The following is a 27,924-nucleotide window of genomic DNA, read 5'->3' as shown; positions in this document are numbered from 1 at the left end:
ATATATATGTGTGTGTGTGTGTATGTATGTATGTGTGTGTGTGTATATATATGTATGTATGTATGTGTGTGTGTATGTATGTATGTATGTATGTATATAAATATATATATATAAAACTGGCCTATGCTATCATGGATTCTTTTGCATGCTTCGTCGGTTCTAAAGCTTCTTGGATGACAACTGATGAAGCTTCTTGGATGAGAAGCAAAACTTCTTCCTCAGGGAAAAAAAACAGTCAGTTTCCTTTTGAAAAAGCATCTTGGAGTCAAGTTGAGCAAGTTGGTTATAGTACCCCATCTATATCCTCTGGTGTGGCTTAATTTCTCCCCTGATCTGAATAAGATTGCTAGGTGGAATAGACAGAAAGTCTTTGGGATGTAAATAACCAACTTGACAAGATTGAAGAAGCTATTTGGATAAACAACAAAATATTGGCTGCCCCAAAAGAGTTTGGGGCATTTGTCTCCTGTTTGAGCAGAGGGTTGAACTAGAAGACCTCCAAGATCCTTTTCAACTCTGTTATTTTGTTTCGAACCAACAAAAAAAAGAAGTCCCTTTCTGATAAATGATGGAGAGGTTGGGGGTGGGGGGTGGGTGGAGACAATAAAAGACATGAGAAGACAAGGACCCCATCTTTCCTATAGAGAATTACCTCCTGGTTTGCTGGGCCCTCTCAGGCTTGTTAATCCATTTCAGAAAAGGTTTCCCGCATTTCTCGAGCGCCACCTGGGCTTGTATGCAAAGGCCTGAGGAACTGGGTTCATTAGCTGCCTGCTGCAAGAGCAGTAGAGGATTCTGGGAAAGCAGCCCAAAGTTTCTTTGCAAAAAGTCAGAGAATAAGTTGACTGCCTCGCTGGCTTCTGAGCCAGCAGCTGTTGCTACAGAAGACAAAGGAGAGATTCATATTTTCAATCAATTTTAGGATACCCGGTTTCCCCCCAAATAAGACCTCCCTGGATAATAAGTCCAATTGGGCTTTTGAGCACATGCACTAAAATAAGCCCTCCCCCAAAAATAAGCCCTCCCTGAAAATATTTTAACACATGTGCAGCCAGTCCCCGCCATTTCCTGTGGTTGCGTGCCGCGCAAACAACACGAGGTGAGGAAGCGAGGCCGGAGAGGGGGAAAGGGAGGGGGAATATGCCCCATGCACCCCACATGCTCTTATGTAATGGCCACTCCCGCAATCCTAGCCACCAGGCCCCTTCTGTCACTAATGGGCACCGCAAAAAGAGTGGCAGGACCAGTGATGTGCAACACAGCAGTAGCCATGAGGTGACCACGCTCGCCGCCTCCTACACCTCAAAAATAATAAGCCCTCCCCGAAAATAAGGCCAAGCGCTTATTTCGGGGGGTCAAAAGAAAATAAGACCCTGTCTTATTTTCAGGGAAACACGGTACTTGTATGTCCAACTTTGGCAACTATAAGACTTATGGACTTCAATCCCAGAATTCCACAGCCAGCATGTGGAATTCTGGGAGATGAAGTCCACAGGTCTTAAAGTTGCCAATGTTGGATATCCGTGCCCTGAATGAAGCCTGCAATTTTTACCTCCCGGCTAAAATATTGCAGCCATTTTCCAAGTCTGTGACTTGGGAAGGGGGGGGGAAATCACAACAATGCTTTTTGAGCCCCTATTTTCAATCCCAAAGTGGCTCACCGTAGAGTGCATGGGCTTCAGAGAGGCTACGGAGGAGGCCGAGATGAAGATGAGCACCGATAACCGTTAAATCAGTCAGGAAAGAAGCCAGAACATCCAAATGGCCACTTTGGACCTGTGGAAGAATTATTATAATTCAAGAAGAGTGGTCAATGCCTGGAATGCACTACCTGACTCCGTAGTTACATCCTCAAACCTTCACAGCTTCAACCTTAAACTGTCTACTGTGGACTTCACCTCATTCCTCAGAGGTCTGTAAGGGGGCATGCATAAGCGCACCAGCGTCCCTTCCATCTCTGTCCTTCTATCCCCACTTATTTGTATCCATTTCCTGTATTCATAATCATGTTTATACTTATATCTGTTATACATGCTTGACAAAATAAATAAAATAAAAATAAACTTTGGCAACTTGGAAATTTGTAGACTTCAACTCCCAGAATTCCCCAGCCAGGAAGGGAACTAGGAGGCCGTGAGTTCTAGTCCTATTTTGGGCACAAAGCTAATTAGATTATCTTGAGCCAGTCATTTTCTCCCAACCCTAGGAAGGAGGCAATGGCAAAACACTTCCCAAAAACTGCAGGGACTTGCAAAGGAGCCTCCAAATATCAGACATGACTGAACAGAAAGGGGAAAAAATAAAGAACTCTGTATGTAAAGATCTGTTTTAAAATGGATTTTTCCCTAAAAGATGTATTTCCAGTTCCTTATGTACACAGAATCTATTATTTTGCTCATTTTTCTCTATAACCATTTAAATCTCCAAGAAACTGCTTTTATTCAGACAAATTCAGCTTCTCTAAAGCTTAGAAGCTTTCAAGTCACTTACCAAGTGGTATGGCAGAGCAGTTAATGCCTCTGCCTCAGACTTCTGGAAGGTCCGGGAGCCATCCGGGTCTGAAAGTTTCCACCAGTGAGCTACAGAGGAGAAAAATATTAGGCAACTGCTCATTACTGCCCCCAACAGGTTGAATTTAAACACTGTCTCTCACTATGAAAAATACTGCTTCCCTCTACAGGTTGGCTGGGGTGCTGCAATGATCTGTTCAATGATGGCACAATTAAACACAAGTACAGATAGATCTCAAAAAGTACAGTGAATGAATCTCACCAAATGGTCTCGTTATTCTAATTTGTATTATCCAAAGTGATATTTTTATGGAAAATGTGAAAATTGGTTCCAGCTGATATGTATCAGTGGTGGGTTGCGGATTCCATTCCAACTGGCACAGTTGGAACGGCCCTGCGTCACCTACATCCATGCGCATGGTGTATTCCTGCATTGTAGCATCAAATGATGCTTCCCCAAGCCTCCATAATGCTCCAATTGCTCAGCAGAGCGTCACGCAGGGGCTGTACGTGCCATGCGCATGCGCGGAAGCACCAACAGCTTTAAAACACAGTAAGTAGCGCTGACGGGCAGGTGGGCCCTCCGAAGCACCATATCAGAACAGTACCCAGTGCTCCAGGCAGGATCTGGTATGCCCGTACCGGGGCATACTGCCTGCAACCCACCACTGGTATGTATATTAATGAAGTATTACAGAAAACAATATAAATAATATACTTTTAATTTAAACTGTTAATTTAAAGAGTCTCAGTGCAGTTACAGAAAGCAAAATACAGATACAATCCTCAATTTACAATGGGTTCACATAACGACTGCGGTATTCGCTTAATGATTGATGCAAAAAAGGTCATAAAGTCAGGTCAGTCCTGTGATGACCTGTTTTACAATGGTTACAACTTATAACCCTAATTGCCAGGCTTAACTATGGTCATAAGTGAAGGACTAACTGTAAAAGCAATAGATTCAGGTACATTAATATCTTTAGCATTTGGTACTATTACGACCCTGTTCATGTTTTTCAGTTACATCAATTTTTTGCCCTAATATAATTAGGACAAATTCTTTGTTAAACTTCTGACAGTCTCTTTCTTTTCTCCAAAGCTCCTGAAGGCAAGACAAGAAGCAATGGATAGAGACTCTAGAAAGAGTGCAGAGAAGAGCAACAAAGATGATTAGGGGACTGGAGGACTGGAGGATAAAACATATAAAGAACGGTTGCAGGAACTGGGTATGTCTAGTTTAAGTAAAAGAAGGACTAGGGGAGACATGATAGCAGTGTTCCAATATCTCAGGGGTTGCCACAAAGAAAATGAACTCAAGCTACTAATCAAGGAGAGAAGCAACTTAGAACTGAGGAGAAATTTCCTGACAGTTAGAACAATTAATCAATGGAACAACTTGCCTCCAGAAGTTGTGAATGCCCCAACATTGGAAGTCTTTAAGAAGATGTTTGTCTGAAGTGGTGTAGGGACTAGAACTCCATGGTCCCTTCCAACTCTGTTGTTCTGTTCTGTTCTGTTCTATTCTATTCTAAACAAGGAATGAAGCAATCTAGAACCATGCCATGGTGGGCATGGCAGGGGACGTTTGCTGCAAAATCCCCATTTCCTCCCGATCAGCTGGGACTCAGGAGGCAGATAATAAATTGGGGAGGGGCCAGTCATAGGTGGCATTTACCAGTTCTCTGAACTACTCAAAATTTCCGCTACCGGTTCTCCAGACCTGGTCAGAACCTGCTGAATACCACTTCTGGTATAGGGTCTCCTGCTTGAGCAGTGGGTTGGACTAGAAGACCTCCAAGGTCCCTTCCAACTCTGTTTTTCTGTCATTCCTTTTGGGGCAGTGTCAAAAACCCTAACATGTGGTAGCTTCAATTGCACATGCGCCAGCCTCAAATTAACTGAATTTTGGGCTGCCATAAACATAACCCGGGATCATTTCAATTCGCATTAAAAACAAATATTGTACCTTTCGAAGTCGTACTAATTGCGGCCTTCCTGAATTTAAATATCGCCGAAGATTAAGAGGAAAAAATTAAGGGGAAAAAAAGGTTGAAAGAATTGTTACCTGCCAAGAACACATGAGCAGTGTGCTCCAGTCCTGGTTTTTTCAAGTAGCGCCGTTCTACCGCCGTTCTTAAGGGGGCGCCGCAAAGTTGCAGCCGAGAACCTGGGAGCTCCGAAGGGGAACCGCAAGCTCCAAGAAGACTATGGAGAAATAGCAGATAGATGGATTTAGTTTCCTAGTTCCCATTCTGTCCTAAAAAAAAATCATTGTCAACCACTTCAGGATGAAACTACCGCCTCAGTAAAGAATTTAGGCAAGAGTCTCAGTTAACTTGCCTTTTACATCTGTACACTTCTGCCACCGTAGACAAGTATTGCTCAACTATGGCAACTTCAAGAGGTGTGGACTTCAACTCCCAGAATTCCCCAGGCAGCCTGTTGATAAGGGAATTCTAGGAATTGAAGTCCACACCTCTTGAAGTTGCTAAGGTTGAGAAACATGGCTCTAGATCCGTGATATCGAACCTAAGGCTCATGTGCTACAGGTGGCACACGAAGCCATATTTGCTCACACGTGAGCTGTCAACTCTGGCGCACATGCCAATGCCGGCCAGCTGGTTTTTGGCCTTCTGGAAGGCTGAGGAAGGCTGTTTTCACCCCCTCCCCAGGCTTCAGGCCTCAGAGCCTGAGGAGGGCGAAAAACAGGCCCAACAGGGCAACCGGAAGTTTGCTAATCATTAGACCTGTTTTTCGCCCTCCTCAGGCTCCGAATGTTTTCCTAAAACCTGGAGAAGGTGAAAAACGGACCCAACAGGCTAACCAGAAGTTTGGGGGGGGGTCATGGGTGGGGCACTTTGAATTGTGGGTGTGGGCATATGCGCACACGGGATAGCGCATGACCACAATTTTGGCATGCCTTTGCAAAAAGGTTTGCCATCACCTCTCTAGATCAGCAGTCACCAACTGGTAGTCCACGGACCACTGGGGGTCTGTGAGAAAACATTGGTGGTTTGCAGAAAAATTATTTGCCTTTTTTCATATTGCACTAAATCAGGGGTCCTAAAACTAGGTCCCCTGGGATTGATATGTGCAATGGACGTTTGTGTTGTTACAGAGAGTCTCCCCCTTCGGGGTCTTTTTGTGCAGGTCAGAGGGGGGCAGAAATTCCGACTCGGGGTCTGCTTCAGCCTCCTGGCGTGGGGCTTTGGGAGAAGGCTGGAGGGAAGCACCGCTAGTGGCGAAGAGTTGGAGGGTCTTATTCCACTGGGACTGCATTATGGCCTGGAACTGGCTGACCATCTCAGCCTGCTGAACCCCCAGGCAAAGGTACCTGGTCTTGCACTCCCGCAGATCTCCCCTCTGCTGGGAAGTCCTCAGTGAGGTGTTTCTACTGAGACTCCTTCTCGATCAGATCCAATTTGAACTGAGCTGTTTTGCCAACTCTTTCTCATGGTGGCTGCTTAGCTCCAGCAACTGCTTCCTGTTGGGGCCCTAAGAAGCCCAGGCGGATAGGTGAGGAGTGGCTGGCAGGGGAGGGGCGAGTAGAGGCTGGCAAGGAGCCCCTCGATGTAAATAACACCGAGTTGGCCACGCCCACCCAGTCACATGACCACCTAGCCACGCCCACGCAGCCAGTCATTAGGCAGATCACATCAGTGGTCCGCGGGATTTAAAATTATGAATTTAGTGGTCCCTGAGATCTGAAAGGTTGGTGACCCCCTACAATCAGATATCCTTAAGAGTCTGCCCTCCATATGACATACACTACATCAGGGCTGCCAAACTCACGGCCCCTGGGGCAGATGTGTCATGCGCTGCTCATGCCCACGATCGGTTTAGCAAAGGGGGGGGGGGGGAATCTGCAATATGTCATGTGATGACACTGTGACAATGTGAGTTTGACATCCCTGCACTAGATTGAGAGACTACAATTGGGGTTCAAAGTCACCCAGAAAAATCAATGGAAAACGTTATTTAGGGCTACCAAAATTGGAGAACACCAGATGATTAGGAAGGAGGAGCAGTTACAGAGTCTTTATGTCTCTCTTCTGCCCCCTGTTGGTTGTTTATATTTGTGCAGGCCAGTGACCACATAATCTAATTTCCACTTCTTTTTTGGCATCCCAGGCACGAAGCCCCCATTTATGCATCTACCACACACACAGCAACTCACACCCTATAGAGGAGAATTATCTTTGTTCAGCCAGAACCCTAAAAGTGAGTTCCTCACCCCCTCAGGCTCCGCAGCAGGTCAAAGAAGAGAGCTGTAGGGAAACTGCCAACGTGTCTTCCAGCATTAATGGCTTTTTCCAAGGTTACGGTAGTTCCATTTAATTCCTTCCACATAGCGAGGACAGAATAGAGATCTTGTTCCATTAATCCTGCAGGGATCAAAGAACGGAGCAATTTAGAGGTATTTTGCATCAAAGCACCGCCTTAATTATATTTATACATCTCCTTCTTTTCTTCTGTCATTTAGGGAAGGTGACATGAAGACTCTGACAGAATGCAGTATTGCACACTGCTCACTCCAGGAGTTCGATCTTGACCAGCTCAAAGTTGACTCAGCCTTCCATTCTTTCCGAGGCCGGTAAAATGAGGACCCAGATTGTTGGGGGCAATAGGCTGACTCTGGAAACTGCTTAGAAAGGGCTGTAAAGCACTATGAAGCGGTATATAAGTCTAAGTGCTATTACTATCTTCAGGAGTCAAGTTCAAATCTTACACCACAACATGCCTGGAAGATGGCTTTCCTCCTTCCCACTCATCAAATATCACATTAATAAAAAAATATTTGTACCTCAGGGTTGAAACAAGAGGTTGTTGATGCTCTCTGAGCTTGGTGGTTGATTTGTTTTTTGCAAACTTTTCATTATCCAACTAGGTAATATTATCAGTGCTAGAACTGCTACTCCCTTCTAGCACTGATGTTAGCAATAATGCTTAGATTTATATACCACTTCACAGTGCTTTACAGTCCTCTCTAAGTGGTTTACAGAGTCAACGTATTTGCCCCAAGGTGGCGCAGTGGTTAAATGCAGCACTGCAGGCTACTGCTAGATCAGCAGGTCAGCGGTTCAAATCTCACCGGCTCAGGGTTGACTCAGCCTTCCATCCTTCCGAGGTGGGTGAAATGAGGACCCAGATTGTTGGGGGCAATATGCTGACTCTCTGTAAACCGCTTAGAGAGGCCTGAAAGGCCTATGAAGCGGTATATAAGTCTACTGCTATTGCTATTGCTATTGCCCCCAACAATCTGGGTCCTCATTTTACCCACCTCAGAAGGATGGAAACCTGAGTCAACTTTGAGCTGGCCAGGATCGAACTCCTGGAGTGAGCAGTGAGCAGTACTGCATTCTGTCAGACTTCGTTGCATAAATTCAGATCCAGAAACACACAGAGATAACTGGTTCAACTGGATTCATTAACTATATACATAATAATATATGAATAAATGTACAATACCAACAGGTGGTTCTTCCAAGTAAACACGGCAGGAGAGTTACAGGCAAACACAGTAGTTAGTTTCATTTCAGCAGACAAGCCCAGACAGACTGCTAGTTTACTTCTCAGAGCAGCAGACTGCTTTCTTTTAGTTTCTGTTTCAATTCTCTGCAGACGCAGATCGGTTTAAGCGCTCATTGGCTGATTTAGTTGCTATGTCAGCTCCCATTGGCTGACTTAGTTGCTATGTCAGCTCCCATTGGCTGACTTAGTTGCTATGCCTATTCATTGGCTGACCTTGTTCCCATGTCTCTCCCAGTCATGAATATTTTAACACACTGTGCTATCGTGGCTCAGATGTTACCTAGATGTTACCTAGTTTGAGTAATGAAACATCTGCAAGAAAACAACCAAGCTCAGGGAGCACGAAACTCCCTTATTTATGACCACTGGCACTGGCACCCCCTAAGCAAGAGACCCTCTGAATATTCGCACATAACAACCCCTTGCAACGTACCATCCCTGCTGGCCCAGAGAGACACTAGAGTGATAGCAACCAGCTCCAGCCCGTGATCTTGCTCCATGCAACCCAGCAAGTGTTGCATCATCAGGGGGAGAGAGATGGGAAGCTTCTGGATCCGTTCCGAGAGCTGAGACCAAAAAGATGGATATATTTAAAAAGAAAAAAAGAAAAGAATGACAGATGAAACCTCAGCGATGTGCAGAAGTCTTGTTTTTCCAAGCCTCCCTTTCTCCCAAGAATTCTTGTAAGACAGTATCAAACTTTATTTCATTGAGGGCTGCATTGGAGTTGTGTTTGATTTGGGGAGGGGAGGCTGGGATGAGCGTGGCCATGGTGGGCGTGGCCAGCTTGATGTCACTGGTGTCGGGGGTACCTGTGGTGGCCCGAGCGCTCTGCCACTAAAAACAGGCTCCCGAGCTCCGCTTTCGGCCACCACTGCCTCCTGCAACCAGCTCAGGGGGAGCTCTGTTTTCGCTGGCAGAGGCACCATGGGCTGGTCCTTCACTGTTTTGAGGGCGGCCCCCACGGGCCAGATCTAAGCACCCCATGGGCCTTTGACACACCTGTTCAAAGGGAATCCCTTACCTTCTCGTAGAGGGCAAAAAGCCGCAGATCCTGGATTAGCAAGCTCAGGTATAAAGGCTGCCGAGAGCCACGTTTGAGAAGCACGAGTCGCATCTGTGGAGAGAAGAGATTAGATCCACTGTGCCTTTCCATTGCTGTCCCCCAATCTTCTGCCTCACCCTCTCATCAAACCTGTGTCAAGGACTCCCATAATTCCCAGCTAATAAAACCAGGGAAGATAAAGAAGCCCTTATGTAGCATCTGGAAGGCACCACCCTATAGAAGTAGAAACAAAATTCCTTGTTTTGTTGAGTTTCATCCCACTCTTTATCCCATTCCTTCCAAATAGAATGGGTTACGACTTCGCTAGCCTACAATCTCCCCATGAACTTCAGGAAGGAATGTAAATTTGAGCCCGGGTCTCCTTAATGCTAGAAGCCCCTGAATTTTGAAGGCTCTGCATCAAGCGCTCCCATCCCATTTGATTTACACTGTAGGGACAATATAGGTAGTCCTTGACTTACAACCACAACTGAGACCAGAATTTATGTGGCTAAGTAAAAAAAAATGTGTTTTGTCCCATTTAACGATTTTCCTTGCTACATTCGTTAAGCGAATCACTGCAGTTGTTAAATTAGTAACATTGTTGTTAAGTGAATCGGGCATCCCCATTGATTTCGCTTGTCAGAATGTTGCAAAAGATGATCACGTGAATTCCCCCACCTCCCAGGCCACTGGAACCGTAACAATGTGAATCAGTTGTCAAGCAGCTGACTACAAATCACGTGACCATGGGGATGCTGCAACGGACATAATTGTTAACAATTTAATTTTTCAGTGACGTTGTAAACTTCAGTCACTAAGTGAACCGTTGTTAAGTCGAGGACTACCTGAATATGCTAGAGGCATGACCGATGGTTATTTGGGGGTTGCGCTTGTACAGAATGTTCAAGACTGACCATGGCTAGATCTGCAGATTTGCCATTTAGCAATACCGTATTTTTGGGAGTATAAGAACACACCTTTTCCCCTCAAAAAAGAGAGTGAAAATCTGGGTGCGTCGAATACAGCATTTTTTTACCTTTCCCCCTTTGCAAAAATGGCTGTGCAGAGTCTTTAGGAAGCTTCCTGAGTGCTCCTGAGGGCTGGGAAGAGCAGAAATGAGTGAAAAAAGGCTGGGTTTTTTCTTGTTCCCCCCCCCCCTCAAGTCCCTAAGAGCACTCTATAAACCTCCTAAAAACTATGCATGTCCTTTTTTTTTTTTTAAGGGCCTTTTTTGGGAGGTCTGCAGAGTGCAAAAAGGTTTTTTTTTTAATTTGCCTCTTCAAAATCTTGGTGCGTCTTATACTCCGAAAAATACGGTATACTACTTCACGGGGCTTTTACAGCTGTTGTGGCCTGCCAGCTGCCAGCGGAGCTGGTGGCAGACTCAGATGATGAGGAGGTTGGGGAAGAACTTGAGCCAGTTCTGGAGCCGGGGGGGGGGGGGGCTCAGGAGGATGCTCCGTACGAGACATAGAGATTGATCTAGGGCCGTCTGATATTTCCCAGCCACCGGAGAGGCAGCTACTTTCGGAGTCAGAGATGAGTGAGGAGGAGGAACAGCTGGGGCCAGTTCCAGATGCGCGAATGCGCAGAGCAGATAGGAGAGAACAACGGAGGACAATGAGCCGGCTCGGGAAGCAAAACAAATGTGGATGCTGACTGGCCCCTCCCTAGCTGGAGAATAAATAGGAGAAGGGAGTGGTTTGATTGTTACAGGCTATCGTTCGCATTTCTGGAAAGTTTGCTCCTTGTGTGTTTCGTGTGACAAAGACTGTGTTGCCAAAACTGAGGTTTGTCTTTCTCTGATTGAACTAACTTAATTTGCAGCTTACAGCCTTGCATTGATCATAATGTGCTTATAAGGACTATTGTTTCAGTTAACTTCTTGTAGGATCCTTGCCGGGACTTTCTGTTGGTGAATGCAGTTGATTCCCAATGTGTAAATAAAGAGCGGGGGGTTCTTTGCAGGGAGTCTGTTTCTCGCTTCTGTGAAGGCCGGATCAGAACAACAGCCCTCTCTAAGTAGTTTACAGAGTTAGCATTTTGCCCCCAACAATCCTGGTCCTCATTTGACTAACCTCGGAGCAGTGGTGGGATACGATTGGTACACCCGTTCCGGTACGATGCCCTGCAGGGCCCACCCGCCCGACCTCCTTACCTGTATTTGAGCCGACTGGAGCTTTTGCGCACAGAGCATACGACGCCTACGTGACGCTCCACCAAGCAGCTGGAATGTCACAGGCGGTAAGTACGCATGTGTGCGCTGCGCCCGTACATGTAGTGGACGCTGGGCCCCGTTGCAGCGTATCGGTTGCAACGGGATCCGGAACCCACCATTGCCTCGGAAGGCTGTAAGGCTGAGTCAACCTTGACTGGTTTACCTGGTTATTGAAAGGCGACTCCTCCAATTTTTTCCCATGCAGGGCCAAATCTTTGCGGACGATGGCAGCCCGGTCTGGAGGGGCCAAAGGCTCAAGGGGAATGAAGACGGCATCCGTCCGCTGCTTCAGGGATTCAAGCAACATGGACTCCGCAGAAAGGCTGAGAACCAGACTGACTCGCTGCAGGGAGACACAGAGCCAAGGAAGGATGAGACTCCGGGTCAGTGGTGCGCACACAACCCCCCGCACAACCCGTCCTCTATACATCCATGCATGACCCCCCCACATGCCCCCGTGCATGCACACATGCCCCCCTGTATGCGTGGCCCCCAAGCATGTGCATGACCCTCACATGCGCCCCACCTGACGCATGTGTGTGCAACCCTTCCCAATTCCTCCCTCTTCTCCATGCATGCATGCAGGATGCCTTGCATGCTTCCTGTACATATATGCATGACCCCTGTGCATGCACGCATCCCCACCTACCCCCCCCCCCCACATGTGCAGCAGAGACCCGAAAACCAGCTGGCCAGCAGGAGGCACATGAGCAGTGAAGCTGAGCTGGGGTCCCCGCAGTGAGGCCTCTACATGCCAGCTGTGGCCCGCATGCCATAGGTTCGCCATCACAGCTCTATGTGGAGCAGGCTAACGGAGCCAAAGCCTGGGAAGGATATGAAAGGAAACTGCAACTTACCTGGGGCATATTTTCAGGCAGCCAGTCAGATACCAGCTCTCCTCCAGCAGTGTGGATCAAGTCAGCTCCGTCGATCAAAAGCACCAAGGACTGGCGCCGTTTCAGCAACTTGGCCACCGCGTGGAGAAGGCATTCAAACTGGGTTACAAGCCCTCTGTAAGCAAAAATAAACATCCCTCTTTCCTTCTTTGCAAGATCAGGATAATTCCATGATTTTCAACCTCCACTAGTTGAAGATGCGTGGACTTCAACTCCCAGAATGCCCCTGCTGTGATTCACACTAACAGGGCAAGCCATTTAGAGTATATACTGAGAGCAAACCCCACTCCTTACTAGCACTGATGATGTTACCTAGTTCGGGAAATGAAACACGTGGAAGAAAACTACCAAGGAGCCCCCATGAACCGACTGACTGGGAATTCTGGGTTTTGTTGTAGTGTGAGGGTGAAGGTTCGTTCTCTAAGCTTGTGGGTTGGGTTCCAAAATCTGATCACCAGGCTAAGTAAACATCTTCAGCGGAGCTTAAGGAATGTCAGTGTTCACCTGTTTATGAGCCTCATGTGTTCATGTGTCAAATAAGGGTCTTATGATAGGATCTTATGATAGGGTTGCCACAAAGGAAAGGGAGTCAAACTATTCTCCAGGGCATCTGAGTGTAGAACAAGAAGCAATGGGTGGAAACTAATCAAGGAGAGAAGCAACTTAGGAACTGAGGAGAAATTTCCTGTCAGTGAGAACAATTCATCAATGGAACAAATTGCCTCCAGAAGTTGTCAATGCTCCAACACTGGAAGTCTTTAAGAAGATGTTGGATAACCATTTGTCTGAAACGGTATAGGGTTTCCTGCCTAAGCAGGAGGTTGGACTCAAAGACCTCCAAGGTCCTTTTCAACCCTGTTATTCTATTTTAAAGTGTTGATGGCAGGTGAATTAAAAATCTTGAATAGTTATCTTGTCAGATGTGAGGTAACATCAGGTGAGGGCAGTGGTGAAATTCAATTTTTTTTGCCACCGGTTGTGTGGGCGTGGCTTGGTGGGCATGGTGTGGCTTGGTGGGTGTGGCTTGGTGGGTGTGGCTTGGTGGGCGTGGCAGGGGAATAACTCTGCAAAATCTTCTTTCCCACCCTACTCTGGGGCCAGTCAGAGGTGGCATTTGCCGGTTCTCTAAACTATTCAAAATTTCCCCTACCGATTCTCCAGAACCCGTCAGAACCTGCTGGATTTCATCCCTGGGTGATGGTCACTAGGAGATGAAGTGCTGGTTGGGAGCGTGGAGTTGCATGGATTGGTTGAGGGTCGGTGCAGACTCTGATTGGCTGCGTGGTTGATTTGGATTCTGAGGGGTTCATAGGCTGGGTGTAGGTCAGTGTGTCTGTTGTTGGAATTGCTTGTGGAGTGCCAGGCTTTGATAAACTCACGAGCGTGAGGTGGTGGGGGCAGTGGGGCCAATGATTTCTGTGTTGCTCCAATCGAACTGGTGCCGTTTGGTGTCGGTGTGGGTAGAGATTAAGGATTTGGTATCATGGCGTTTAGATTGCCAGCCGGTGTTTGCTGTTGTTGGTTGTAGTGCCAATTCCAAGTATATTTCTTACCAATGCAAGATCTCTTACTCACAAAATAAACGAATGAAGGCTACATATTGCAAAGACTAAATACATCAGGAACTGCTGTGTTTTGCTAATCACAGAAACTTGGCTTCATTCACTCATTCTGGATGCAGCTGTTGAGCTGGAAGGCTACATAGCTCACCGGCAGGACAGGAATAGTGAATCCGGCAAGAGCAGAGGGGGAGGTTTAAGCCTTTATGCGAACAAAAGCTTGTACCCTGAAGACAGCATTTAATTTCGTTGTACCATGTGCAATGACAACAAAGTAAACTAAACTAATACTTGGGAGGGCAGTCTTGAGATGTCCAACATCTCCCTAGTCAAGCCTAGAGCTGCAGAATTAGGACTCAACCAACCTGTAACTTCTAGGTGGGGTCGGAGGGTTCTCTAGTAATTTCCTAAGCAAGGCGCAGATGTGATCCAGCACAACTTGGGCTTTGGTCTGATTGGGTCCCGCCTTGGTGAAATGGGCTACAACATGATACTTGGGAGGAGGGCCTTCTCCATGCAGCGGGACCATCTTCCTGAGCTTTTCTGCAAGGGCTGCCTGTGGAGATGGAGAGAAAAGTAGAAAAAAACCTTCAGTCACGGATTCTAGCCAAGATAAACCTTCCTTCCATAATCCCATCAAACCTGGAATTAAAGCGGCCAACCTCAAATACCAACCCAATCACTAGTCCTTCCTGGTTGGAGAATTTTCTCTTGGGGAGCATTTCAGTCCAAGTTTTATCAAAACACAAGGAGGCAAAAGTTCATCTCCCACAGAGGGGAATGAATATGCCTCAAGTTCTCCAACAAAACCCTTTGTCTCTTTTTTGTCCCCAAGTTTTTTTTTTAAAATAAAAATGTCAAATCATTGTGTGAACAGTGTGGCACCTGGGCACCATGCATTCCAATACAAACAAAACCGATCAGATTGGATATTCAATTCAATCAACTTACCGTATTTTTCACAGTATAAGATGCACGGGAGTATAAGATGCACCAAGGTTTTGAAGAGGCATATTAGAAAAAAAATTAAGGTCTGCATTTTCGCAAAATGGGCCCGTTTTTTTTGTCAAAAAAAGGTCACGCATAGTCTTTAGGAAGCTTGTAGAGTGATCTTAGGGGCTGGGAGGGGGGGGAAGGAAAAAACCAGCTGTTTTTTGCCAAAAAGGGCGTGCATAGCCTTTAGGAGGCTTATAGAGTGCTCCTGGGGGCAGGGAAATGAGCAAAAAACGGACCATTTTTCACTCATTTTTTTCCCCTCCCCATCCCCCGAGAGCACTCTGGAAGCCTCCCAAAGGCTATGCCCAGCCATTTTTCCAAAGGGGGCGGTGTTTTGGGAGGCAAAAATGCTGTATTCAGTGTATAAGACACACCCAGCTTTTCACCCTTTGAGGGAAGAAGGTGCATCTTATACTCCGAAAAATACGGTATATAATTCACATAATAATATACATCTATATTAATTACAATCTTTCATTATTTAATTATTCTATTTCTCATTATTACTTCCATTTTATCAAATACAAATGTAATACATTAATATTCCCTTTATTTCTATCACTTAGTCTAGCTTTTAATCATATCACCCTATAAAAAACTTTCCCCTTCTTTCCTGACTAACTTTTGGCATGCAACAACAAGGTTAGCCATCACTGCTATATATTAAGGTTCCATATCTCCATATCTTGTTCCAAGTTCTCCAGATCTCCCCACTGCTTCAACCTTCCCTTTGTGCTCACCAAAAAAACTGTCTTTCCCTGGCCAGGTTCACCGCTCACAACATAAAGTTTGCCACCGCGCATCTGAGCTGCTGTGGTATTCAGAAGCTTCGTCCGGGCACAAAATCTCCTTTGCTGAGATTCCTGGAAAGATTCTTGCAGAGTGTTTCCTTCTTCTTCCTTTGAGCCTGTTGGGAGTTCAGATTCACCTCCCTAAGTTGAGAGACGAGAGAAATAAAGCTCAGTTTATTTCTGAATAAACTTTCTTGGCAAGCTCAACTATAGCAGAGCTTTGAAAGAGTCTTGAGCTTGGTTGATGATACAGTGCAGTTCAGTTCAACTGCTTGGAAATTCATCGAATTTGGTACTCAATGCGTTTTGATGAGAAAATTTTGCCCCGGTACTTGTTGTTTGTTTGATACTCAACGTGCAAGCTAGAACTTGTCAGTGTTCTTTGCCTCATGACCCACTATCGTTTCCAACCAAATCAGAGGCTGGCGTGTTAGTCACAGGGTAACTATTTTCCTGTTTACATCCCCTTGAAGTCTTAGGTTAGCTTCTGTGTATTTTTTCCTTTTTTTCCTCATCAATACAGACGAAGCAGTGGTGAAATTCAAATTTTTTTATTACCGGTTCTGTGGGCATGGCTTGGTGGGCGTGGTGTGGCTTGGTGGGTGTGGCAAGGGAAGGATACTGCAAAATCTCCATTCCCTCCCCACCCACTCTGGGGCCAGCCAGAGGTGGCAATTTGCCGGTTCTCTGAACTACTCAAAATTTCCACTACCGGTTCTCCAGAACCTGCTGGATTTCACTCCTGAGACAAAGTGAAGCTTTTATTTTATTTAATCTAAGTATGTATTAATTTGTAGTGATATACAATCCTATACTATCTCAGGTAGTGATATACAATCCTATCTTTTTACATATTGTCCCAAAATGTGCACTGCCTTTGGTTTGAGAGTTAAATCAAATTAATTTACATTGTTCCTTATGGAAAATTTTGTTTGTTACTCATTGTTTTTGGTACTCATCGTGCCTCCCGGAACCAATTATGGACAAGTACCGAGGTATCACTATACCTAGTTTGGGTAATAAAACATTTGCAAGAAAACAACCAAGTTCGGAGAGCTCCGAGGAACCCTTATTTCAACCCCAAGCTATAAATATTTCCTTTATTGGTAAAAAAAAAAAGTAGATACCTCAATGAAGTGGTTCTGGAGGCATTTCCACACATCCTGCAGGACTCTGTGGCCAAAATCTTCAAGGCCTTTCACAAAAGGCTGGCCTTGGGCAACTCCACCCCACTCACAGCCATAGCTACAAAAAAAGAAAAAAAGGTTAGGGCACATTACAGGTAGTCCTCGACTTATGACCATTTTTCACAATTACAACCTTTGCAACACACTTACAACCTATGGTCGTACAATCAGAATTCAGAGGCTTGGCAACTGGCATGTACTTATGACAGTTGCAGTGTCCAAGGGTCATGTGATCAGCCTTGAAGAGCCACGGTGGCACAGTGGTGAGAGTGCAATACTGCAGGCTACTTCTGCTGATCACCGGCTTCCTGCAGTTTGGCAGTTCGAATCTCACCAGGCTGAAGGTTATCTCAGCCTTCCATCGTCCCGAGGTGGGTAAAATGAGGACCCAGATTGTTGGGAGGCCAATAGGCCAACTCTGTAAACCGCTTAGAGAGGGTTGTAAAAACACTATGAAGTGGTATATAAGTCTAAGTGCTATTGCTATTTTTGTGACCTTCTGACATGCAAAGTTAAATAAGGAAGCCAGATCCACTTAACAACCGTGTCAATAACTTAACAACTGCACTGATCGACTTAACAGCTGTGGCAAGAAAAGTCATAACATAGGACAAAACTCCCTTCACTGTCTCATTTAGCAACAGAAATGTTGGGCTCGGTTGTGGTCGTTAATTCGAGGATCACCTATATGTTCTCCATCTTACTCCGCAGCTATCCCAGTTGTACATACACAATTGTCACTTCCTTTACCTGCTAAAGGCAGCCAAGCTCCCATGTTTCCTGAGATGTTCCTTCAAATCAGACATGCGTTGGGCAGCTTCTTCTGATTCAGCTCCAAAATCTTTCTTCCACGCTTCTGGTACGGTGCTGAGAAGGGCGAGACAGACAGACTGCTCAAAATGTATGATTAAGACAATCCACCTTCTGTGAGAATTGCTGTTGAGGTTAAAAAGCAGCATTTGAAGGTGTGGAAAAGAATGTTCTGACTGAGGCTTCCCGATAGCATGCAGCAAGCTCCTTGTCCCAAGACAAAAACTCCTTTTATTAATTGACTGTGAATTCTGCTCATTCACATACAGCAAAGTCTTTCGAGGGAAGATTTACAGTCACAGACCTTATCTGGCTTGGAGAGCTACCAGGCCGGGAGGGGCCCATTCATCGTCCACCTGTGGCTTTACTCCCAAGTCGACCCCTGTTCTTTAGCTGTTCCCTTCATCTGGCAACTGCACATGTGCACAGGCTCCAGCTGTTCATCTGCCTCACTGATGTCTGGCTCTGAAGGCAGCTGATAACTGGCAAATGGCTCTGGCCCCATCTCTGCCTCCGACACAAAGCCCTCATCAGAGCCTTCCCCAGACTCCAGGACTGGCCCATGTCCCTCCCCAACCTCCTCACTGTCCGAATCTGCTGCGGGCCACAACAAAGAACTGGAGGCAATTGTTATCAATCTGGTGCCACAGTGGTTAGAATGCAGCATTGCAGGCAAAACTCCGCCTATCACCTGGTGTTCGATCCTGACAGGAAGGTTGATTCAGCCTTCCATTCTTCCGAGGTCTGTAAAATGAGGACCCAGATTGTTGGGGGCAATAAGCTGACTCTGTAAACTGTACAGAGAGTGCTGTACAGCTCTATTAGATTTTATTGTCACTTTAAATGAACACTAATCAGCACATATTAAAATGATATTTTGTTGCACACAGCTCTGATACGGTCACCACTTCCAATATATTCTGCATAAACATGACAAAAATAAGAAAGAAAGAAAGAAAGAAAGAAAGAAAGAAAGAAAGGAAGGAAGAAGGGAAGAAGGGAAGGGAGGGAGGAAAGAAAGAAAGAAAGAAAGAAAGAGAAAGAAAGAAAGAAAGAAAGAGAAAGAAAGAAAGAAAGAAAGAAAGAAAGAAAGAAAGAAAGAGGGAGGGAGGGAGGACAGGAAGGAAGGAAGGAAAGAAAGAGGGAAGGAAGGGGAGGGAAGGAAAGGAAGGAAAGGAAGGAAGGAAGGAAAGGAAGGAAGGAAAGAAAGAAAGAGGGAGAAAAGGAAGGAAAGAAAGAAAGAGAGGGAGGGAGGGGGAGGGAAGGAAGGAAGGAAGAAAGGAAGGAAAGGAAGGAAGGAAGGAATGTGTTCCTTCTAGTGCCTACAAATATATATCCTTTTTATTAAGTACGTGGATTAGATTTAAGTAACAATAGCAATAAGATTTATATACTCTGCGCCCTAGGGCTTTGTAGTATTTTCCGGGCAGCTTACAAGATCAGCATATTGTCCCCAAAAATCTGGCTCCTCATTTTATTGAGAATGGAAGGCTATGGAGCCACATTAAACTCCAGGCTGTGGTCACAGCTACCCTGCAGTGCTGCATTCTAACCACTGCGCCACCAGGCCTTCTAGTAAGCGGAAAGGTGCTCGTAGCATCTGCAAATTAGTTGAGAGGAATTATTTACCCAAGAAAGTCAGGCTCTCGTAGATAGAAGAATGCCCTAGATTCTGCTGTGGGGTCATGGTTGCCATTCAGGAATTGAACAGCCTCCAGCTCGGTGATGGAGCGGCCTGATGGGTATGTTTTCACCTGCAGAGAGAATATTTAAACAGTAGTTTTTATTCTGAGAACTTTCTCAACAGTTGTTTTCTTCTTTGGTCACATTTAGCTCTAGTTAAACCTTGATTCTCTTAATTTTCTGCCTTTCCTGTCAACACTCATTAAGGCGATTAATTAGGCCCACAATGCTATCTCATATCTAAGTATATTTACCCATGATATAAAACTGTAGTTTAGTTTAGTTTAGTTTAATTAGAATTTGTAGGCCGCCCTTTTCCCTGAGGGGACTCAGGGCGGCTCACATAAAACTGGGAAGGGGGGAACACAAACATCAAGATAGAAGACATATAATAAAAGTAATAAGCAACATACATTCATCATTCGGGAGGGGCAACTATCCTTGTCCCCAGGCCTGACGGGCGAGCCAGTTCTTCAAGGCTATGCGGAAGGCTTGGACGGTGGAGAGGGTACGAATCTCCACGGGGAGCTCGTTCCAAAGGGCCGGGGCTACTGCTGAGAAGGCCCTCCTCCTTGTGGTTGCCAGCCGACACTGGCTGGCCGATGGGATACGGAGGAGGCCTAGTCTATGGGATCTTATTGGTCGCAGGGAGGTAATTGGCAGAAGGCGGTCTCTCAAGTATCCAGATCCACTGCCATGTAGGGCTTTATGGGTGATTAATAGCACCTTGAAGCGCATCCGGAGATCGACAGGCAGCCAGCGCAGCTCGCGGAGGATGGGTGTTATGCGGGTGAATCGAGGTACACCCGCGATCACTCGCGCGGCTGCGTTCTGCACTAGCTGAAGCCGCCGGATGCTCTTCAAGGGCAGCCCCATGTAGAGCACATTGCAGTATTCCAGCCTAGAGATCACAAGGGCCCGAGTGACTGTTGTGAGAGCCCCCCGATTCAGGTAGGGTCGCAACTGGCGCACCAGGCGAACCTGGGCGAATGCCCCCCTGGCCACAGCCGTTAGGTGGTGGTCAAATGACAGCTGTGGATCCAGGAGGACTCCCAAGTTGCGAACCCTCTCTGAGGGGTGCAAAATTTGACCCCCCAGCCTGAGTGTTGGAATATTAGTCAAATCTTTGGGAGGAAAACACAACAGCCACTCGGTCTTTTCTGGGTTGAGCACAAGCTTGTTAACCCTCATCCAGTCCATAACGGCCTCAAGACCCCGGCTCATCACATCTGCCGCTTCATTGAGTTGGCACGGGGCGGACAGATACAATTGAGTATCGTCCGCATATTGATGGTATCTAATCCCGTGCCTGCGGATGATCTCTCCCAGCGGTTTCATGTAGATGTTGAATAGCAGGGGGGATAAGACCGAGCCCTGAGGCACCCCATAATTTAGGGGCCTAGGGGACGATCTCTGCCCCCCCACTAACACCGACTGCGACCTGTCCGAGAGGTAGGAGGAGAACCACCGTAGCACGGTGCCTCCCACTCCCACCCCCCGCAGTCGTCGCAGAAGGATACCATGGTCGATGGTATCGAAAGCCGCTGAGAGGTCAAGGAGGACCAGGATGGAGGAATGTCCTTCATCTCTGGCTCTCCAGAGATCATCAATCAATGCGACCAAAGCGGTTTCTGTGCTGTAACCGGGTCTGAAGCCTGACTGGAAGGGGTCTAGGTAGTTTGCTTCCTCCAAGGACCGTTGGAGCTGAAAGGCCACCACCTTCTCAACAACCTTCCCCAAGAAGGGAAGGTTGGAGACAGGACGATAGCTATTAAGAACAGCTGGATCCAAAGATGGTTTCTTCAGGAGGGGTCTCACCACCGCCGCTTTCAGTGCGGCGGGGAAGTAGTATTATTAGCCTTCTCATCTTCTCTACTACCCCGCTTATTGGTATAATTATTATGATTATTATTACTCTGTTGCTTTGCATGTACACCTGGCCAAATAAACTCACCTGTCCTGTCCTACCCTAGGGTGGGGTAGGATAGAATAGAGTGTAGGATAGAATAACCCTACCCTACCCTACCCTACTCTACATTCTACTCTACCCTACATTCTATTCTACCCTATACTCTATCTACTCTACTCTACACAACTCAACTCTACTCTACTCAACTCTTCTCTACTCTACGCTACCCTACCCTACCCTACCCTACCCTACCCTACCTTACCCTACTCTATTCTACTCTGCCTCTATGTTATGGACCTTGTCCTAACAACTGTTGGGGCCACAAAATCCCACCAGACCTGTATGCTTGTAAAACACAAATTATGCAAATCTCTGCTAATGTGACACACACATCCCAATAGGCAAATGCTAAATCACTACTTTCTTCACATCCAATTGATGCTTATTTTCTTGTTCCTTTGGGAAAGGAAGTTTTCATTTAGTACCTTCTCCGATTAGTGTTTCTCAACCTCGGCAAATTTCAGATGTGCGGACTTCAACTCCCAGAATTCCCACCCATCTTAAAGACATTGAGATAGAGAAACACTATTCTGGATCATCAACAGCCCAGACGTTGGCTGTGGAATTCTGGGAGTTGAAATCCATGCATTTAGCTTCTAAGATTTAGAAATACTATTCTGGATCAACAACAGCCAGGATGTTGGCTGGGGAATTCTGGGAGTTGAAGTCGATGCATTTTAAAGTCGTCGCTGAGATTGAGAAACATTGTTCTGGACCATCAACAATCCAAATGCTGACTGGGGATTCTGGAAGTTGAAATCCATGCATTAATTTCTGAGGTCAAGAAACATTCTTCTGGATCATCAACATCCAAGATTCACATCAGTATCATCTCTCACCCATTCATATTGCGGCTCCTCCGGCAAGGAAGTCTCCTTCGGGACCTGTCCGTAGCGCTGTCCAAGGATTCCAATGAAAAGGTCGCTCCGGGAGACTTCGGACAGACACAATTCCACCTGCCTAAAGAAAGAGACCTTGGTGACTCTCTCATCCCATTCCTCAGTTTGGCTTCAATCCCATCCCCTTCCTAGATGTACATGAGGACACCCAGGCAGGAGGATTGTTTTTAACAGGAATTGGTCTCTCAGCACATCACAGAATGTTGTGCTTCTTTATTTGCAGAATAATAATTTCAAGAGAGACTTCAAGAGTCTAATGGAATGTGTGAATGACCGTGAGGGTCAAGGGGAAGACATGTTGCCTAGGCAACAATCAGACAAGAGAGGCAGGAGATCTCCTAATAGATCAATGGTCAGAGGAAGAAATTTAGAAAGGACCCATCGTAATTGTTCAAGCAGTTAGAAATGGAGGCACTTTTCCTATCTTCAAAGCAGGGGTGAAATTCAGCAGCTTCTGACAGGTTCTAGAGAACCGGTAACGGAAATTTTGAGTAGTGAGAAGAACAGGGAAATACCACTGTTAAATCCCCTAGAAGGATGAGGCAGGAGGCATCTGAGGTGAGTTAAACACAACCGTTTATTAACAGGGCATTCACAAGCGATAGAGAAGTAGACCAGCACCCCCTCCCTGCTTGACAGCTATTTATACAATAGCCGCACGTTTGACAGCCCGCGCACAGCAGGTCACGGCTGATTGGTTCTGGCGCGCCTGGCTGTTGCCGAGCTGTCATTCGTAAGTCCGAGGACTTAACATCTCTTCCCCCCCCCAGCGAGGGCGCATGTGTCAAAGTGACGCATGCATACTCTTGCAGGTAGGCGGGCGGACGGTGGACACACCCAGAACGCCTCAGTTGAAGAAGTGGCACTGGAGAGGTAAGACGTCCCCATAGTAGCTCCTCCCTGGAGGGAGTGGAGCTCCGGGTGACATCACTGTGGCCTAGGCCAGGAGGCGGAATCCTCGGAAAAAGTAGGCCAAACGGAGGGGGCGCGGCTTGGGCCGGCGGGTTTCTTGAACAGGCCGGTTGGTGGCCAGGGGGTTTGGGAGGCCTGACAACGGAAGGCCTAACTGGGCAGAATAAGGGAGAGCGAGGGCGGATTGAGCTGCGGCAAAGGGGTGCTGAGTCCCGGCGCGCGGGCAGGGAAGACCTGACTCGGGGAAGGCCATTGATGGAGAGTCTTGCGGAAACAGTGGCAGATCCGGGGCAGGCTGCAAGATGTCGGTGGCTGGCCTCTGCGTGTCAGATTGACTGGAGGCCTCTGGAGGGTGGCGGCGCCTCAGTTGATCCAGGTGGCGCCGCCACTCGCAGCCATCGGGTAGGTGGATCTGTAGGAACAGGGGCCGGTTACATCGGTGACGGTGGCAGGCACCCACCGGGGGTCCCCTGAATAGTTCCGGGCCCACACCAGATCCCCCACAGCAAAAGAACAGGAGGGGTGCCCCACGTTGCCAGGCTGAATTCCTGAATAGAGGGGGTGTAGTCTATCCAGAGTGGTCCACAGGGGCCGACCCATCAACAGCTCCGCAGGGCTTTGCTGTGTGAGGGGGCAAGGGGTGGAGTACTGAGCCATTAGGTAAGCATCCACCCTTGCCTGCCAGTCACCACAATCCAAACAGCCCAAAGCCACCTTGGCCAAGCGGACCGCCCTTTCCGCCCATCCATTGCTGGCCGGATGTTAAGGGGCGACCAGCATGTGGCGGATCCCTTGGGCAGCCGGGAAAGCCTGGAAAACTGTGGAAGAGAATTGCGGGCCATTGTCGGACACTACGATGTCCAGCAACCCATGGGTAGCGAACAAACGACGCAAGGCCCGCACTGTACTCTCTGTGGTGGTGGAGCGCATAAGCACCAACTCAACCCAGTGAGAGTAGGCATCCACAGCGACCAGGAATACCTGGCTGTGGAAGGGACCTGCAAAATCAAGGTGAAGGCGGGACCAGGGCCCACGAGGCACCTCCCACTCCCAGGAGGAAGCGTGGCGGGACACCTGGCAGGGCTTGCACCTCCCTACCCAGGCCTCGATGTCGTCATCCAAGCAGGGCCACTAGACATAACTCCGGGGCAGCGCTTTCATGCGCACCTCCCCTGGGTGGGTCTGCATGGAGACGCTGGAGGACCTGGTAGCAGAGGGCGGAAGGGATGACCACCCGGTTACCCCACAATAGGCAACCGCAGTGGAGTGACAGCTCCAGCTGACGAGTTTTAAAGGGGTTCCGGAGAGACGCCCCCTGTAGGCCAGCCCCTCAGGACCCATGCCATGACCTGGGACAGGACAGGGTCAGCTTTTGAGTGGGCGGCCACGTCAGTGGCAGAGAGAGGAAGGTCCAACTCGGCGATGGAGAGGACAGACAGATATGAGATCGGCTGCGGGTCAGTGCAGGGAAGGGGGCAGCGGCTGAGGGCATCAGCATGCCCTAGCTGCTTGCCCGGATGGGGCTGTACAAAGGAGGGGGCACTTTCTATGGAAGGGTGCTTCTCTGTGTACGTCGTGAAAACCACTAAGGCGCTGGTTTCGTTTTTCAAGCAGAGGAATTGCAACACAGCTTGAGCCACAAACATGTCCACTTCGCTGTGATATCCCTTGGTGGAGGAATATTCTACCAACATATTTGCGCAACCTTCCCTGTCCGTTGAGTGCAGGAAGTAATAGTGAGATTCACAATAGTTGTGCTCTTTCCATAACGTGATAGCCAACAACTGGTGTAGTTTTGATGTCCCAGCTAAGCTTGTAAACAGGTCTCGGGGCCGCGAAGGAGCGGGCCGTCCCGATCATCTCGGGGCCACAGGTCTGAAGAAGAAGCTGCACTTCCGAGCCTGCGAATACCCCTGCCGGTTATTAGCTATAAGGAAGCATTCAAAACGCTCCAGGAAGGCAGCCCATGATTCGGCGGCAGTCCCAAACGGAGCGAATGGAGGCATTGCGGCCATAGCTAGATGCCGTTTAAACTATAGCGAGACACTAGAATTGTCCGGCAGTGCGGAGCGCCTAACAGACTAAGCTTGTTTGCCTCTGTAGATTGTAGCTCAGAGCCAAGATCCCACCAGCTCGTCGCCAGTGTTAAATCCCCTAGAAGGATGAGGCAGGAGGTGTCTGAGGGGAGTTAAACACAACCGTTTATTAACAGGGCATTCACAAGCGATAGAGGAGTAGACCGGCACCCCCTCCCTGCTTAACAGCTATTTATACGGAGCTGTGAAGCAGGGAGACCAATAGCCACACGTTTGACAGCCCGCGCACAGCAGGTCGCACCTGATTGGTTCCGGCGCGCCTGGCTGTTGCCGAGCTGTCATTCGTAAGTCCAAGGACTTAACAACCACCTCTGGCTTGCTCCAGAGTGGAGATGGAATGGAGATTTTGCAGTATCCTTCCCCGTCACACCCACCAAGCCATGCCCACAGAACCAGTAGTAAAAAAAATTGAATTTCACCGCTGCTTCAAAGGCAGCCCTGGGAGGAGCGTATTACAGTAGTCTAACCCAGTGAACCTTCAGGATCGCGGAAACCCTTTCAGGAATTCATGAAGTCAACAAATACTTTAAAATATCTCTGATTAATTAAAAACACAGAAACACTGATGTCATAAACAAGAGATGGTGCTCTAACAAGTCTACCCTTCGAGTTTGTTTTTGGTTTCTTTCTTATTTATTTTTATTATTTGTCCATTTTATTATTTTTCTATTTTATTTATTTTTATTTTTTTGGCAAAAGAACACTTAAGCATAGTTAAACTCAGTTTAATGATGATCAACCAACTACCTCCGTTGGAAGTTGGTTCCAAGCTTCCACCACTCTTTCTGTGAAGTCATACTATCTAATATTATTTTTGAACTTACCTCCTGCTGTCAGTTTGAGCTTATGCCCCTGGTACTCTTGATTTTTGCTTAACAATTAATTTATACTGCAGTAATTATTGATAGGTATAACCCACATAAACCAAAGGTTCAGTGGTGGTATTCAAATAATGTAACAACCGGTTCTCTGCCCTAATGGAGTAGGCGGGGCACAGTGGTCATGTGACTGGGTGGGGGTGGCCAACTCAGTGTCACTCATGTCGATGGGTGCTTCGCCTTAGCTGTTACAATGGTAATAAGGGTTAACTGGAGAGGCAGTTTCTGTAAGCTGGACAATAAAGATTAGGCTAGAAATAACACCAGAATGTTTCCTTTCTGCCTTCTTTATAGGATTAGCCCTGGAAAGTGGAAAAAAACAAAGTGAGATTTCTTCCAACAATCGGTTCTCCGAACTGCTTAGAAAATTAACAACCAGTTCTCCCGAATAGGTGCGAATTGGTTGAATCCCATCACTGCAAAGGTTTTTGTGGTTCACTGTCTGGTCAGAGTATATTCATAGATTGGAATAGGGAAGAAGGTCAGCCAATGAATAGACGTGGGAACTGGATCAGCCAATAAGCGCTGTTTGGAAACTGAAACAGTATTTGCTGGAGACAGCAAGGAGCCTGGCGTAGCTTAGTTTAACTTCTGTGCAAACTAATCTGCTGCTGGAACTGAAAAACCATGCTTGTGTGTTTGCTTGTACTCTCTACCATGTTAGACAAACCATTCTTGGTATTGTATATGTGTCTTATGTGTTATTATGTACATAAAGACAAGCTTATGAATCCTGCTGCATCAGTTACCGATTTGTCAATGGTGGTTTCAAAAACATTTGGAACCTCTTCTGTAGGCATGGCCTGCTTTGTGCTGTATATGTGACCGGGTGGGAGTGGCTTGCCAGCCATGTGACCGGGTGGGAGTGGCTTGCCAGCCATGTAACCGGGTGGGAGTGGCTTGGCAGTTATGTGACCGGGTGGGAGTGGCTTGCCAGTCATGTGACTGGGTGAGAGTGGCCAAGACTGGGTCACTGAATTCTTTGCCCCAATGGATGATCTACAAAAAGATATAAAAGAGGAAATTTATTATTTTGTGAGAAATTACTACTTAAATAAAATTAAAATAAGTACAGAAACCAATAAAAGACCTACTTACAGAAGGAAGATGACTGTCCTTGCCAGTCTTCAATATCACTGACTCCAATGAATGGCCTGCACAAAGAAGAGACACAGAAATGAACTCTTCCATTGCATGCACTGCATTAGGATGAAAAAAGCACACAAAATAATAGAAAAGCAAGATTACTGTCCTTTTCTCCATCTTCTGTACCACCACCTCACCACCTTGCTCCAATAACCTGCACAAAGAAGAGACACAGAAAGGAAGACTTTAATCATGTGAACTTATTATATTAAGGATGAATCCAGCATAAACAGCAATAAAGACAGCTACTTACAGAGGGAAGATTATTGCTTTGCTGGACTTCTGCACCCTACCACCTTACTCCAATAACTTGCACAAAGAGACACAAAAAAGAGGAGTTTAATCGCATGCACTGCATTAGGATGAAACAAGTACAAAAAATAATAGAAATTGAAGATTACTGTCCTTTTCTCCATCTTCTGCACTACCACCTCACCACTTTGCTCCAATAACCTACACAAAGAAGAGACACAGAAAGGAAGACTTTAATCGCTTGCGCTTACTATATTAAGGATGAATCCAGCATAAACAGCAATAAAGACAGCTACTTACAGAGGGAAGATTACTGCCTTGCTGGACTTCTGCACCCTCCCTTACTCCAATAACCTGCACAAAGAGATACAGAAAAGAGGAGTTAAATCGCATGCACTGCATTAGGATGAAACAAGTACAAAAAATAATAGAAATTGAAGATTACTGTCCTTTTCTCCATCTTCTGCACCACCACCTCACCACTTTGCTCCAATAACCTACACAAAGAAGAGAGACAGAAAGGAAGACTTTAATCGCTT

At 46.8% G+C, this 27,924-nt stretch overlaps 1 protein-coding gene across 1 annotated transcript in view; it reads right to left on the bottom strand.

Annotated features, from left to right (window-relative positions):
* The window catches only part of TEP1 (telomerase associated protein 1), a 197,400-nt gene that overhangs the window by 53,786 nt on the left and 115,690 nt on the right, over positions 1-27,924 (bottom strand). Inside the window, exons 23-37 of the mRNA XM_087714127.1 lie at positions 22,042-22,162; positions 19,180-19,304; positions 17,491-17,607; positions 16,681-16,798; positions 15,503-15,694; positions 14,132-14,322; positions 12,169-12,322; positions 11,475-11,654; positions 9,070-9,162; positions 8,479-8,611; positions 6,748-6,898; positions 4,579-4,718; positions 2,491-2,579; positions 1,662-1,776; positions 653-878 (exon numbers count right to left, since the gene is read on the bottom strand). Coding sequence (XP_087570253.1) covers positions 653-878; positions 1,662-1,776; positions 2,491-2,579; positions 4,579-4,718; positions 6,748-6,898; positions 8,479-8,611; positions 9,070-9,162; positions 11,475-11,654; positions 12,169-12,322; positions 14,132-14,322; positions 15,503-15,694; positions 16,681-16,798; positions 17,491-17,607; positions 19,180-19,304; positions 22,042-22,162 — 2,145 coding nt within the window. The remainder of the gene's footprint in view (positions 1-652; positions 879-1,661; positions 1,777-2,490; positions 2,580-4,578; positions 4,719-6,747; positions 6,899-8,478; positions 8,612-9,069; positions 9,163-11,474; positions 11,655-12,168; positions 12,323-14,131; positions 14,323-15,502; positions 15,695-16,680; positions 16,799-17,490; positions 17,608-19,179; positions 19,305-22,041; positions 22,163-27,924) is intronic.

This window comes from Thamnophis sirtalis, unplaced genomic scaffold, assembly GCF_051295495.1.
Source record: "Thamnophis sirtalis isolate CommonGarterSnake01/CBP01778 unplaced genomic scaffold, rThaSir2_p1.2 scaffold_4, whole genome shotgun sequence".
Taxonomy (NCBI): Eukaryota; Metazoa; Chordata; class Lepidosauria; order Squamata; family Natricidae; genus Thamnophis; species Thamnophis sirtalis.
Note: the sequence above shows the minus strand (reverse complement) of the source record. Positions and strands in the feature narration are given on the sequence as shown.